The sequence below is a fragment of the Anarhichas minor genome, unplaced genomic scaffold (assembly GCF_050575085.1).
Source record: "Anarhichas minor isolate MPS153535 unplaced genomic scaffold, ASM5057508v1 ptg000023l, whole genome shotgun sequence".
Lineage (NCBI taxonomy): Eukaryota > Metazoa > Chordata > Actinopteri > Perciformes > Anarhichadidae > Anarhichas > Anarhichas minor.
Genome location: NW_027466469.1, coordinates 7,310,259 through 7,326,398, shown reverse-complemented (window position 1 = coordinate 7,326,398; position 16,140 = coordinate 7,310,259). Strand labels below are relative to the sequence as shown.

General features: G+C 42.8%; 2 protein-coding genes across 2 annotated transcripts; both read right to left on the bottom strand.

Annotated features, from left to right (window-relative positions):
* Positions 1–3,002: 3,002 nt before the first annotated feature.
* LOC142955397 (P2Y purinoceptor 1-like) lies at positions 3,003–5,478 on the bottom strand. The gene has a single exon (XM_076096899.1). It carries the CDS (start codon positions 5,064–5,066, stop codon positions 4,032–4,034), a length of 1,035 nt encoding a protein of 344 aa, XP_075953014.1. The 5' UTR covers positions 5,067–5,478; the 3' UTR covers positions 3,003–4,031.
* A 1,864-nt stretch (positions 5,479–7,342) lies between these two features.
* Positions 7,343–14,144, bottom strand: LOC142955265 (CCN family member 5-like). Its single transcript, XM_076096730.1, has 6 exons — positions 14,134–14,144; positions 13,681–13,813; positions 11,583–11,799; positions 9,529–9,777; positions 8,803–9,035; positions 7,343–7,624 (listed from the first exon to the last, which is right to left on the bottom strand). The coding sequence occupies exons 1-6, from the start codon at positions 14,142–14,144 to the stop codon at positions 7,343–7,345; spliced, it is 1,125 nt and encodes a 374-aa protein (XP_075952845.1).
* Positions 14,145–16,140: the final 1,996 nt, after the last annotated feature.

The following is a 16,140-nucleotide window of genomic DNA, read 5'->3' as shown; positions in this document are numbered from 1 at the left end:
TTTCATTCTGATTTCAACTATTAACACCTGGTTATGTTTTAGGCACATAAACAACTTGGTTAGGTTTAGAAAACAATGGTGGTTCTGGTTGAAATGACGGTTAGGGGACCTTTGTCGTCATGTTATAATAATTAACATTTAAGGTTCAGAGACACCTGTGTAGAGATAGATGCAGCTGTACAAGTTAATGCAAGTCCACGGACAGAAACAACAACTCGTACACTTCTTTGCTCTACGTGAACAACTTTAACTGTTTCTATCAATCAGTACACCAGCTTACAGTACACTGAAAATGACTTTCAGGGACGGATACTTCACCTGCTATTAGAACTTAATGTCAGGCTCAATGTCAGACAGTGAAACAAAACTGAATTCAGCCTGAAGAGGTGTTGCAACAGTCAGTATGAGGTGCAATGTCTCTGATTTTCCAACCCTGTGTAATACTGCAGGGTCTCTGGGTGTAGCCGGTCCTTGTGTTTCCTCTAAGTGCTCGTGCACATTCATCATGCAGCTCTGTGTTTTTCTTACCCGACTGAGTTTACAGAATCAGAGAATGAGTGGGAGAGAAAATGAGCGAGATGGTAATATTTATCTGTGAAGACAACACAGGTTTGTGTCGGGGATCCTGCCCAGAAAGCACAAAGCACACGGATTGAGCGAGCTCTCATCTGTCAGCCTTTGAGCCCGCTGAAGAAGACGGGATTATATTCAGTGGTTCTGGTTCAGAATGAGGACGTTTGGGGTGAACCGTCTCTTTAAATGAATGTCTTACCTCTGCAGTGTGAAACCACAGGAGAAGGAAAAATGACGCTCTATGCTCTGTTGAGATTTTGCAAAACTTCCTGTATTTCTACCATCATCACACACTGTTTACACAATATTGCTTTGGTGCAGAAGGGCTTGTGCATATCGTATTTGTGTAGAATCGAGAAGTAGAGCTTGAATTATTATCTCTCTGCCTTCGGTCCAACCAGAAACCACTTGTGGCTTTTGTGTACACTTCAATGGGCCAGAAGGAATGTTGGACTGGGAAAGTATAGCCTCATATGTTCTATGTTGTTTATAGCACGAGCCTGGTCTGATTCTTAAGCCAGAGTAATTCATCTCTTCACTAAGCCAGGAACTCGTGTATCGGCTGCGAGGCCAGACCAGGTCAAGGATCTAATGAGTCATTTGGTGAAAGCCTGTTGGCTCCACGCCCTCGCCCTGGACTTCCTGCTCCATTAGAACTGAGGAGGACCGGATGCTCTGCTTCACGAATGATGCAGTTCCAAAGAACCCTCAACAATCGATCCAGTAATGATAAACGGTTATCAGGCATTCATCTTAACTTTCACTTTGCCGCTGCCTGAATACAGTCACAGAGAAGTGAGGCGGCTGAACCCAGCGGCTACACCCTTTCCCGTAACGTTGCAGATGACAAATAGTTGAACATGTTGCGAAATTTCTCCATATCCTCGGGAGATCTAAAATACTACTTAAAAACTAGTGTCATTTTGCTCTATGAATACGATATCAATACAAATACTTAATGGTTCCTACTGGTATTGGATTACCAGTATTACTGTATTACAGTATTACTGACCATTCTCCACTTTTTATCATTCAATTACACAGTAAGAACAAATGATGCAATACTTAAGAGTGTCATTCTGTTCCTCTGAACTGTTACTCCCTTCTTCTTCATAGTCGTAGGAACTGGTAACCAGTTATTTTATTGGTGCATGATTCATGAAATGAAATGATTCCTTTAATCACAGGCTGTGTTCACAAGCTGGATTTTTCTTTTGAAATGGCAGAAGATGCTCACACACACACGACACAATTACATTTTCTTTTCTTTTTCTTTTCTTTCTTTCTTTTGTTGTTTGTTTTCTTGTAATGTAATGTCTTATGCATGTTATTTTATGTTGTTTGTAATTTTGTAAAATGTTAATATTATATAGGTGGAGGCTTCAAATAAACCCAGTTGGCTTTCTGCCTCTTCCTGCACTGTGATATTCATTTATCTCTGTTATGTTTGTTTATCTTTAATTCTATTGTTTGAATAAAAAGATCCCAATAAAAAAACTACCAAGAAGAAAGAGTTTCTGAAGATGGACTCTGTGCCGTATTTGGTGACGAGTTGTACCCGGAGCATTGCAGAGAGCTGCAGAGATTGTTCATGAAGACGGGCGTAGACAGCTTCAGCTTCCTGAGATTCTCTCAGCAGATTGTGAAGTTAGCACAGGGCAGATAAATACCTCCTGCATGGCTGCACAGGCAGAGAGTTCTCCTCTGCAGACCGGCGTCAGCGGCTGCAGTCAAGATGTACTCATTAAATAACTTTTTGAAAGCACGCCTGCAAAACAATCAGATAAATCATGCCGCCACATTTTTTCACCTATCACCTAATCTGTTCAAGAGAGAATTTCCCTGATGTTCAGTTGCATCTCGTACGTTTCTAAATTCGTCCTCATATGTATTATTAACATTATTATTATTATCAGCATTCAGAAAGAGCTTTTCTTTTTGCAGTGGATGAGATATTATTAGTCATGTTTAAGATGACAGGGGAAGCATATTAAATCAATACAGAGTTTTGTTGCTATAGTTGACTGATGTGTGTGTTAGCACTGTACTTTTGAGGTACTTGCACCATTTTGTGATAGTCTACTTTATACGCCTACCCCACTACACTCCGGAGGGAATTATTATTACTTTTTTACGCATTTATTTGACGCAGTTTAGCACATCAAGACCGTACCTAAAAAAACATCGATCATCTTCTGAACACTTTAACAATGAGCCCCCTTCGTCTCTCTGTCCCTGCACGGATCAACATGTGGTCCCTGAGAGCCGGATGAGCTACACACTTATGTGTTGAAGCGACACCAGCATCACCGTTTGGTGGCGTCTCATTCCCTCTGAAGGGCGAAGAATGAATAAATGCACAGTTTCAAATAACATTCGTACAGTCATTTGTTTGAAACAGCTGTATTTTGAAACAGTTAAAACAATTCAGTAATTCAGGAAGCTGCCAGTTCCATTACTTTATATTCATGTAATGAATATATGTCAATTAGATGATGATCTGCATGAGGATTAAAGAAAAAAGTGTTCATAATAACCATCCACTTATAATTATCATTTTCATAATGATCAATATCATTAGGCTATAGCCCAGAACAGCATTGTACTGTTTACAAACATATATATATATATATAGTTTAAGATAATATATATCACAACCTATATTTATATATGTAATAAAAAATTTAAAAAGCTCTCTGAAACAGTTTCAACTATACCTGAATATATGAACCTGTGTAGCAGGACGACTGCATTAGTTTCAGTTCACATAACAATGACCAGTGACCGTTTAATAAATCATTGCGACAGGTGTCATTCTGCATAATGAGTACTTTAATGTGTGGTGTTTGAGTACATTTTGTTGATAACACTTCATGACTTACATTGAAGTAAACCACTTAATGCAAGACTTTTACTTTTTGTTACAGCGTGGTATTTGTACTTTCACTGTGAATACTTCTTACATCATCGTTGCAGTTCCTTATTAAATCCACGTATATTGTCTTTTAATAAAAGAGCTGAGGGAACAGTTACACGTGGCTCTTCTCAAAAGTCTCAGTTCCATAAAAAGCTTCACCTGTAACAGTGCAAAGGTAAAGTATAGTGCAATATGTCTGGAGTTACAAACAGGTGCTGAAGCACAGCACGTGACCGGGACTTCCTCTGCACAAAGCAATCACAGGATACAGCAACACATAAAAAAGTGCAAAATATGAACAGCACCTCGGTACAACGGTGACAAGACATGAGATGTAAACACGCGCTCCAGCTGCAAATAACAACATGTCTTATATCTGTCTATAACGGGCAGCAGACGCAGAGTGCTGACACCTTGGTGAGCCGATGACTTACGGGAGATAGTCTTTATATCCTGCTAATCATCGGCCATCATTGTACTTTGTTCCCGGCAATGTGGGAGTTCTGGTGGTGCACGATAAGAGTGAACCCGATTGTGCGTCTCATCCTTTCATCAGCTCGGAGTTATTAACGCGAGTCTCCGACGGCGAATCCGGGTCTGCGTCCAGCGGTTTGCGGTAGATGACGGCTCCTGTCAGGCCAGCCAGAGACCGCCGGGCCCGCCCGCTGAGGTGTTGGAGCTTCATGAGGAACTCGTCGTTCCCGACGATGTAAATGAGCGGGTTTAAGGCGCTGTTTAGACACGCCAGGCATCTGCCCACCTGATGCGCGATGTAGATGCCACGGAAGCTCGGGTGGCATTCCCCATCTTCTTTCATAATCCTGGTCATCAGGTTGGCGTTTCGAAACACGTGGTAGGGGATGAAGCAGACGGAGAAGAGGATCACCAGAATCACGACCAGCTTCAAGCACCGCTGCTTCAGCAGCGGGTTGACGTTGGCATTCGTGGCGAGAACCACGACGACGTGCCCGTAACAGACCAGGATGATGAGCAACGGCACGACGAACCCCGTGACGGCCCAGCCGATGCTGTACGGCAGGTAGCCTCGGATCTGCTCTAACGAAGTGGTGTCATAACACGAGTTCGGATTCCCATCGTTCTTGTCGAAGAACATGTCGGGCAGGATCTGGATGATGACGAGCAGCCAGACCAGGGCGCTGACGGCCAGCGAGTGGCGGCTGGTGATTTTCCCCATCACCCACATGGGGTGCACGATGCCCAGGTACCTGTAGACGCTGATGCACGTGAGGAAGCCGATGCTGCCGTACAGGTTGAGGTTGAAGCAGAAGCGCGTCACCTTACAGAAAATATATCCGAACAGCCATTGGCTCTTGCACGCGTAGTAGACCACGAGGAAGGGCAGGGTGGCCAGGTACAGCAGGTCCGCCACCCCCAGGTTCAGCATGAAGACGTTGATGCTCCCGATTTTGTGCCAACTGGCGCACACGCTCCGGAGCCCCCAGATGTTGGACAGCGTCCCGACGACGAACACTGTGACGAAGACGGGCGGCAGTAAGGCGTGCGTTAACTTCTGGTTGATTTTCCCGCAGGCTCCGAGCGTGTCGTTTCCAACCATGTCTGCTGTTTTTAAATATCTCGTTCGTTGAACCTGAACTTATCCACAAACCAGAGCACACATCTCCTCTGGGTACTACGTGTGCGTCGCGCAAAGTTATACTGGAAGGGAACGCGAAAGCAACATACGCCCGCCCACTTCCCAGTCTGCGGAGGCGGCTGTGATACACACGCGGCACGCAATGAAATTGAAAAAAACAAAAAACAAATCACACCTCATCTATTTAGCGAGAACACACCACACATCCTGTGAAATCATTGACATCATCTCTGCCTGTCATGACACATCTGTCTGCACGCGCAACTAACTGTTGTTTAGTCAAATCACTGTTTTAAAGTTACCAGGGTATTCACATGTCTCATGGACTTAAAGATATCAAAGCTCGTTGAGATGTGGCCCTGCCTGTTGAATCAGTCACACACTCCCTCCCTCTTGTCAAACACGTATATGTAATAACCTTTCAACAACAAGGTGGATGGTGTGCCAAGGTTTCAATCAAATGTAGATAACCAGATGCCATTGTGCTATTCATACTAGTTAAAAAAAACATCAAGTCACTTTTATTGAACATTTTTTCAACCGCATTTAGCGATGTGTTCTTGATTAAACAGACAACATTTCTCTTAATGACTGCAGCTTTATTTAGAAGTCAAAACATCTTTTAGAAAGAAATGAAGAATCCATCCTCATATTTGCAAACAAACACTGCACTCTCTCAAACCCAGGTTTGAGAGAGTGCACTCAGATATGTGAATATGTATCATTTAAAGGGCCGGTGTAGGATTTAATGGCATCGAGTGGAGAGGTTACAGATTTCAACCCCTCTGGTCACCCCTTCCTTTCCACGCCTGATGGAGAACTACGGTGGCCTTCAGGTAATGTAAACACACATAAGTCTCTCTCTCGAGCCAGTGTTTGGTTTGTCCGTTCTGGGCTCCTGTAGAAACATGGGGGTGCCACATGGAGGAGTCCGTGAAACAGACCAGCTCCCTCTGCAGATATGAAGGGCTCATTCTAAGCTAACGAAAACACGATTATTTTTTCAGATGATTATATTGAAAACATAGTTATCATCCCGAAATCTTATAAGGACCCTTTAAAATATGTATGTGTGTAATGGGTCCGGTTTGATATAACTATTATTACCACCCCTCCTCTAAAATCAGTGTGTTATCTACATTTTGTCCAACCGTTGGCTCACTCAAATTTGCAGATGTTGGCTCTGAGACCACCCTGACTGGTGGACGTGTGTTCATGCTTGTAGACGACCAATGAGAACATTTTTATGGTGGCTGCTTTATGCAAATTCAGTGTCAATCTGTCTACGTTCTAAGAAATAACAGCATTTCATGCACAATCTGAAGGATGCCGTCATGACATCCAAACTGACAATCCATACATTTTTTCTGTGTAATTATGAATTATGATTTACGAAGCAAATCTGTGTGCCATTAAACATGCAATTTAATTACAGCTGAACTTTAAAGGTACACTTTGTAAGATGTAAACACATGTGCCAAACAAACGGGGGAGCAATTCATCTCTATTGGTTCATACAATCTACATTTACAGAAAAAGCCAAATACTAACCAGCAGCAGGGCAAGAACACACAAACGCCGACCAAACTGCTGAAACTCTGAGAGCATATTGGAATAACACTGCTGTCTTATAATCTTCACGTGTGGGGTTGGCCTACAGCTTACATTAGCCATCTGTGTGTTTACTGTGACACTATATACAGTCATTCCATTTTCTTTTCAGAAACAGATATTAAAAAGAATCAGTGGTTATTTGATTTAGATTTTAAAATACAAAAATGACACACAGTCGTCTTCGACATCAACACTGTAACCTCTTTACACTCCTTTCAGGACACTCTAAACTAAAATTCTGTCTATTTCTTATATATTGCACCTTTAAAGCAGTATTATATTTTTACACATCCAGCAGACACGAGCATTCACTTGAAGTCGTATAGAAATGTAACAGAATGGGGCGACCTCTTTCTTGTTTGTAGGTCCAGAGAACTGCATAAATCTCACTTACATACATTACAGTACATGCTCTTAAATTTGAGAGCCCATTTACAAAACTCTGTACTTGCTGGATTTATCCTAATACTCTACTATTACTACAACAGCTATTGTCGATTGCCAAGTTTCCCATCCTGGTTGTAATATTTCCATAAATTTCATCTATCATGTGTGTACAGTTGGTCACTTTCCTCACAGATGGGTCCCGCCCGTCTCTCTTGTAGCTGGATGCACATTGCAGCTCACGGCCAGGGCAGGACACTCCGGGCAGCTGTGGACTGGCGGCAGTTGGAGATGCTGCAGGAGCAGGACTCGATCATCATCACCTGCTGCTGGGTGAGCCTGTTTTGAGGGCAACGGAAAACCATCCACATTGTCCTGGTGTGGGAGGGGCTGCAGCAGCGTCCCTCCGGACAGGTCAAGGCGCAGAACCTGGGACGGTAGGCTCTGGTGCTCCAGCAGCCTTGCTGTTCCAGCTGAATGGACAGAGGTGAATTGTAGCTGCTCTCGCACACCCCCGAACCCTGAAATACACAGTGACAGGAAACATTGTAGTAATTATGTGGTTACTCTTGTTACATATTCAGCGATGTGTATAATTCTAGATTTCCAGGTCTTTTTATATCTGACTTGAGACTTTTCTTACCAGCACAATATTTAAGAAAGAAAGAAGAAACCATTTTTATTGTCATATACATATACACGAAATTTGCCTTCTGCATTTGACCCATCCCTCTATATAGGGAGCAGTGGGCTGCCAATGACAGGCGCCCGGGGAGCCGGGGGTTCAGTGTCTTGCTCAGGGACACTATGACACGTGACACGTCCCAGTCGAGGATCGAACCGTTGCGGTTACCAGACAACCCTCTTAACCCAGTGAGCCACAGTCCTGCAACATGAAATGTAATGTAAGCGACACAGCAACAGACAGTTGCCACCAGCTTTGGGATATAGTTATAAACCAAACCTCTGGTAAAAATTTTAAAGTTTTAAAGTTTTAACATGGAGTTGTTCTACAGGAAGAAGAGGATACCTGCTAGCTTGTCAGAGAAGATGCCCTTTTGCTTCCTCTGTGTGTTGTTGAGAGGGCGGTACCTGATCAAGAACAGGCTTTCAGGATTTTAAACATATTTCTGAGAGGATTGCCAAACATCAAAACAACAAAGCGGTAAATTCAGGCTTGATCTGCAGAGCAAACCTAGCTACCCAAAGATTATCACCTGTGTTAAACAGTGTGGGAAATGTGAGCTAGGACATTATGTGAAAATGTACCTAAAACCACAGTCAAAATATCCACTGTGGAAAAGATCTACTGAGAACAACTCTGTGTCACTACAAGTGACATTATAAAATGGTAGCGTCTCTGGAGGAAATGGTATTAAAATAAATTGGAAAACAACATTTTAAACAGAAAGGACATAAATAAAAAATGAACTCCTAACACTGATAAGGAAATAAAGTTTTATAATAGTGACGCAAGTCATTCTAGTAGCCTATATAGTTTTGGATTCTTTTACATACAGTGATTTTACAGTATTTTCAGAGGATTTTGTATGTAATATTATATTTATATGATATCGAGTGGATGAAAATGGAAAAGCAGAACATCACTCAAAGCATTTGTAAATGGTATACACGTTCTTGTGATTGATCCCTGGACCTGTGACTGTAACTGATTAATGTGTGTCAATTATGCACTGACCGGCTGCAGCGTTCGGATCCCCGGCATCAGAGTCTGACAGGGCCTGACCTGGCACAGTCTGGTCTCAGTCTGCAGGCGGCAAGCCCAGTTCCTGTTTGTGTTGCGGGTGGATACACCTGGGCCACAGCTGTGGGAGCAGGGGCTCCAGTCTGAGGTCCACTCGATACAGTTGGAGATGGAGCCAAACGACGGGCCAGACAGCCCGCGCCCGTAGTCCTGACGCGTCTGCTCAGCTGGAAAGAAACCCAGAAAAAGAAAATATTCACTCTCTGCACCAAGCTGCAAGTTGTTTAAAGTGGACATCTTTGATGAGAGCTCATAAGCCAGAAAACGCAGCACATATGCAAGTCTGGAATGTTGTAAACTGCTGCAAAGGCGAGGTCGGGTTGCTAAGAATAGCGCTCACAGATGTTTCACACAGATGTTTGATCGTCCTGACACCTCTTTGGTATTAAAATCTGTTTATTTTGCCACAACCCAAAAGTGACCTTATACATTCTGGTATTGACTGTGTCAGGAACCAGCTGAAAATCCCCCAATTGACCCTTACCTAAGGGTCAATTGGGTGACCTAAACCCCAGACCTAAACCCCAGACCTCATTTTACTCTTTCATATGACTCTTAATAGCCAGACTGTAGAACAGCAATTACTATTCTGATAATCTAACCTCTGTTGATATGTTTCCAGCCATATTTGTTTGGTGTTGTTGATCATCACCCTATTACCTGCTGATGGATTTGAGGAAACGCTGTTGTCCAGGCCCTCACACAACCACTCTTTGCAGCAGCGCCCCGGTAGTCGCACCAGCTGAGGGTTGTGACACGTATCAGCGGGCCTCTGCAGATCATCGCTGCACAGGGGCACGCAGGTCACCCCTCCCCCGAGGCAGTGGCAGAGTTGGGCACAGGTAGGTTGAAATGCCTGTCCCTCCTCCAACCTCCTGCCATTCATCTCACAGCCCAGCTCATTCCGACCTGATCACGGGAAAGGGAGGGGAAAGGGAAGGGAATGTGCCAAGTTTGGAGGTGAGTTATGGGAAACATGTGCAGACAAATAACCAGCAGGAAGTGTTTTGCTATCCAGTCATTGCTGTAAGAACATCAGCATGAAATTCTAGGGAATATGCAGCAGTTTAGTCAGGAATGGAGTCACTGGTCTATTAACTTGAAAGAATGCATGGGAAGCAATTACAAAAAAGACAACATTGAAGTTTATTGACATGATGTTTGAGGCCTTGCAGAGCATAAATACTTCAAAGTGGACTAAAGACAGAAGAGGGAGTCCACAGTGTGAATGACGGTATCAAGATTAGGAAATAGTGATAGGAGTGGTTGTCTAGTAGTTGCTGTAGGCAACATCAGTACTATCAGTAGTAGTTGCAGCAGCAGTAGAAGTATAGGTAACATACTAGTGTATGTAAGTATGCTACCAATGCCCAGCCCAGTTGCCAGAATTTTTTTTTTGACATTGTACTTTTTCTGAAAATCACGGATATGTTGAATGTCGACGTGTTAGCATTCGGTCAGAGCAAGTGAGCAAGCACAACGAGCGAGGTGCAGAGAAAGCGACGTTGTATTGCGAGTGACTGTTATTGAAAGCTACGTGTGTAATAACGAGTAGAACAAGCTAAATGTGTTTGGGGAAGTGATAGATGGGTCAACAAACACAGGACTTTCACCCAGGAGATCCCCATTCATGTCCCGTAAGGGTGATTGTTATTTATTCACGGTAGTTACGTTGTTACGTTTGTTACGTTACAATGTTATATTATGTTATTAAGATTATTATGTTATTACTTTATTATTTCAACACAAACCATGGTCTTTATTCCAACCATCACCAAGTAGTCTTATTTCCTAAACCTAACCAATCGTTTCACAACGTTAACCAAGCGTGATACAAGGCGGACATGAAACATACTTTTTAACATCAAGAAACGTATAATGCTAACATCTTTTCTGGCGACTGGTTGTTCTTTCATAACAGTAGTGGTATCGTTAACTGCTTGCTCAGGTTGTGCTTCAGACATATTCAATTTGCTTTCATGTAAGACTTAAAAAAGCAGCAAATTATCGAATGTTTGGAATTTTTACTTGAAAAATTACTTAAAACTAAGGTTGGTAATCTTGAGAAACTAGCAAGAGTACGCTAGAGTTGAAAAATTATCCAACCTAAAGACCCGGCCTAGTGTTGCCAACTGTTTTCCATTGAAAGTAGCTAACAGCACTAGTTCCAAGAGTCGCTAAATCTAGCAAGAAGTCGGCAAGTCGGCAACACTGCCTGCCCGTTTATTATTATCATAAAGAACGTAAACAACGAACATGGCTGATGTTACTACTCACAGCCGTCAAGCTAGCAGGTTGTGGAAGACTCGTGGTGGCGTGCAATGAGTGCACAGACACAATACATGCAGACAGGCAGGTAGAGAGACAGGCGGGTAGAGAGACAGGCAGGTAGAGAGACAATATTTTCATTCAGGAAGAATTACAGTCCTGTGACAGCTACAGATACCTTTTTTTGTCAGAGCATTTGTTTAATTGATTGCTTTCAGTATGTAATGTAATGAGAATCTCAACAGAAATATCAGAAATACTTTTGATGCAGATTCCCACCCCTGCCTTTAAACGATTGATGATAAGACATACGCGGTAGAAACAGGAGCTTTTGTGCTAGTTAGCATAGTAGAGGCATAGCAGTTGCAGCTTTGTCAGTATTAGCACAGCCCTTGCAGCTCTGATCAAAAGTAATCTGTGTCAGTATGAGTGTATTCTGTTCGCACCCACACACTGTCCCGGCCCTCCAGGAAAGCTGGCGCTGTAGTCGCACTGCAGCCCTCGGCGGGTGTCACAGGGCAACCGGTCGGTGCAGGCCTCGCCCTCCTGCCCAGCACACACCTGGCAGCACCCACAGCTGTCTGACACAAGAGGAACACCAACAGGGCAGCGTGGCATTGTGAGCGGGCACTGACATGGCCCAGTGCACAGCCGGCACCACACCTGAAGGGAGAGCAACAAAACACAGCTGCTGTTTACACTTCCGCTCAGTGGCTTGCCGTGCTCTCTGTTTAAGTGGCAACTATGTGGCACAACTGGTATTCAGATAATTGATAGGTGCTGGAGTGGATTTGGCACCAAGACAGGTACTGACACACATGTCACTGAAGTGCTTTCACTGAACGACTTCCTGAAGAAATAGCTCCAGTAATCACGACATTGTCTCTGAAAAGACTTGATCCTGTTGACTTTTTCAAGCAGGACACACAACTTTTTCATATTTTGGGGACTTGACTGAACTGAGCCTTAAATTGAAATATCCTAAATCTGGTCCCTACATGCTATACTGATGTTCTACTGTAGGACTCAGTCATCTGTGTTCCTATGCAGCTCTACACAGGTTCATACAAGTGACAGTAGCGTAAAGGGCATGAGCAGATCATGAGACATTGGGGCCCTGGGCACAGACATGCAGAAGGCCCCACCGCTTCTCCTATAGGAGCAAGACACACTTAGCCTCTTTTTGTTGCTCTTATGTGTTATGGTTGTTTTCCCCGTTTTTGCAGTTATTTTGCAATTCTTTGTAGTTGTGTTTCCTTCTGGTCATTTGCAGCTTTTTGTTTTCATCTCTTTGAAGTTGTTTTGGTGTCTTTGTAAGTCTGTTTGTGTCTCTTTGTAGTCGTTTTATATTTCTTTGTGGTCATTTTAGTCTCTTCCTAGTGGGTATGTGTCTCTTTGTGTGACGTTTTGTAGGTGAGGGCCCTGACCCTTTAGGCCCCTGGGCCTGTGCCCAGTTGGCCCGCTCAGTTAGTCATCCATGTTAAAGGGTCATGCGACTCTAAAGTAAATTCATATTCACTCATATTAGGCCAGGGGACAGAATGTTTTCCAGGGACAGCCCCATGTAAAAGCTTTGGGTGCGACTTTCAGCTTGTATCCTCATATCAGATGATAGCATTGTGTTAGTTCCCTTTGCTAAAACCAAAGCTTCAGAACGAAATGATGTGAAACCACTGACGGGCAAACAATCAAACAATCGGACTGCACGGTGCCTTCTTTGAGATGAATAGATGAGCATCTTTTAACCTTTTACTATTAGTTGAGTAATAATTTGTACCTCCATGTCAAACATTTGGTTCATCCCTCATGGGATTACAAGACACCGTGCATCTGCAAATGTAGCTCCTAAACTTTGGACCAACGCCTTCCCCATTCTATCAGATCTGTTGAATCTGTGGTTTGTTATAAGCGGCTGCTGATAGGTTAGCCTTTTTTAATAAACACTCTCTGTTCGCCTCTAGTTTAGTTTCATTCTGGCCGTGTGCTTTAGTTGTCTATGTATAATGCATATGTATGCGGATGTGTGCTTGTGTGTGTGTGTGTGTGTGTGTGTATGTAGGTAGCTAGGTGTATATGTATATTTGTATTTGAGTATTTATTCTATGTGTCGCACTTTTAACTTTTAAAAAGCAATATATAAGTATTATTATTATTATATCAATCATGAAAAATGTAACAAAATGGTCACACATATACAAAACAAAACATCAATTAAATATTATGTGCAAAAAAAAAAATGAAATAAATAAAACAAAGTAGAAACTAGACTAAGTCTCCTGTCAACTCTAACCACTACTGGGATTCCCCTCAGGGTAAGATGACTAATGGCAGCCCTTTGTTTTGAATTGCTGCCTCCAATAATCATATTCCAGTTCATTATGGAAACATCGGGGACATCCCCAACCCACTCATGATAAGGTGAGAGCAAGCATTCACACACCACGCACACCACAGCTTGATAATATCTTCACATAACTTCTTTACAACAGACAGAAGGTCTTCTCAGAAGGTCCTTTACAGAGAGGATACTAATACGTGTCTCACCTGGGTGATGATACACAACAGCAAAGAGCAGACCAGCCGGGTGTCTCTTCTGTCCATCTTCCTCACCTCTGTCTCTTGAGCTCCTTCTTTTTGTCCAGTCTCCCTCCCTTCTCCTTCTTCTCCTCCTCCTCCTCTGGACAAGAGTGTAGATGTGTTTATTAAATGTGCCTGCCTTTGTTCATTTATACAGTCCAGGTTGTGATGTCACAGGCGGAGGACTGCAAAGTAAATAGTCACTGGAGAAGAATCCAAACTCCCAGACCTATCTTAAAGCTATAAGCTAGGCCTTATTAAAGCCACAATCGATTTCTGAACACCAGATTATGATTTTTTGTAATTGACGCGAGGTCATTGTAAATGAGGGTCAGCCTTTAGTGATCTCATAAAAACAAAGGTTGAATGAATGAATGAATAACTGTGTCCTTGATGGTAAATAGGCAGCTGTCTGCTGACATTTGAGCCATATCCACTTGACGAGGGGGTTATCCGCACTGGATTTACCCACCACGCTTTATCTGAATGTCAGATTTCCATGATCTATATAGTACCCACAAAAATGAGGAAGTAGCAGAAAATAGAGTCTGCTAACAATCCCACAATGCTATGAGTCACGTTTGATAGAAGGTAAAACTCTCGCTGTGGTACTTCACTGTCTGCAATGACGCAAGATAAGTCACAAGCATGGTCTCTGAAATCACAGTTTACTGCTCATTATCGGGAAGACTACTGAGAGTCTGTTCTGTGTAATAATGAATGAATAATGAATCCGCTGTGTTTACAGCTTTCTGCTGCTGCCTGGTAGCGAAAATGTGAATAAAAGCCCCTTTATGACAAAAAACACCCTCAATACATTTGAGTAACCCATTTCACACTATTGTATTCAGTGTTAATCAACACTATTTATGTGTTTGTATGTGTGTGTTTGTATTTAGTACACGTCCTAATGTGAATGGCTGCTGATGACCACCTACTGTCCATCTGGCAGAAACAATGCTGGGTATTTGTCTCCACCTAGTGGTTGAATTTGATCAATGAATACACTGTTGAGCAGTTTCCCTCGCTTATCGTAATACTTTATTTTCTTACCTTTCTACTCCAAAAACTCTTTGTTCCAATTTTGCTCTCAATATTTTGGCATTTAACTACTTACACATTTTTGCAACTTGTAGGTCAGGTAGATATTTATTCACTGAGTGCTAACGCTAGTTAAAGATGCGCTAACGTACTCGGCTAATGTTAGCTCCATCTGTTTTAAAAACCTTTATCTCTTACAACCTCTCTGGGTAACAAGTATCACTATTACACGTTTCACCACGACGAGCTCCAAATCCACTAAAGCAGCCTGAACATGAAGAACATCTGAAACCACCGATGAGTCTGTGGAGCAGAGACAGATAACTGTTAGAGCTGCTGGCTAAAGCTATGTTATGATTGGCTAAACTGTGGTTGAGGGACAGGACTTAGCGAAGGGTTAAATTAGGACTTGCTTGTTGGCATGAATGCTTATTACAAGTTGGAATGTCATAATTCCGATAGGACGCGAACGCGGCATGAGTGCCACAGACGGCGTGTTTCTGGCGTGTAGGGCAGTGTTTCCCAACCTTTTCTGAGCCGTGGTACATTTTTTATATTAAAAAGATCCTGCGGCACACCAACAACCAAAAAAGTTACAAAATGACACATTGTAGCATAATACTGCATATTGACGGGTGTTTTGTTTGGACATCACGTTTGAGGTTGCTTAGGACCGTGGATCTGTTGGATAGCTTTTCCCCACACACCAAGCGTAACGGAGTCGCATTCGGATCCCCGGTGAAGGTAAATCCAAACGACAGATAACTTTCGCTGTATTGCCTCGAGCTCACCGTTTTTTCTTTCTGTTGAACCACTCATACGAGGCTTTTAATCTAGGTTAGAATTTTGTCCTGGGCCCAGTTCAGAGTCTGCATTTTTCCTTTTCAAATATTGAAAATCATTGACCTACTGAATGCACTTCTCAGGGACAACATGCTCACATGTGCTCAATATCATCAACATTGTTGAATGTGCAGCATGTGTACAGGATGTGATGGCACGGACACATTTTACTTCCTGTAAACGTCACAAGATGGAGACGAAGTCCATGTTATTCTTTGCTGCACAGGTTGATCAATAGCAGCACCTCTTAGCAGTTTCTGATAGATTCTTCTTTTCACACAGATCCTTCACGGAAACCCCGTTGTGTTTGTCTGACGTCCTGTTTGTCCAGAGTAGCTCACACATCCATCACTGCTGTGGCTCTTGATGTTGTTGTTGCTTCATCAGCCACCAATTTAGTCAAATCATCTCAGAGACGTTATTCAGATTGAATTATATTTCAGACGAGTATTTTCAGCTCTTAAGAGGCCCACGTTTATTTGTTGCTGCTGTACCCTCATCGTCAAAACTCACTTGTATAAGATACAGACCAACACTGAACCT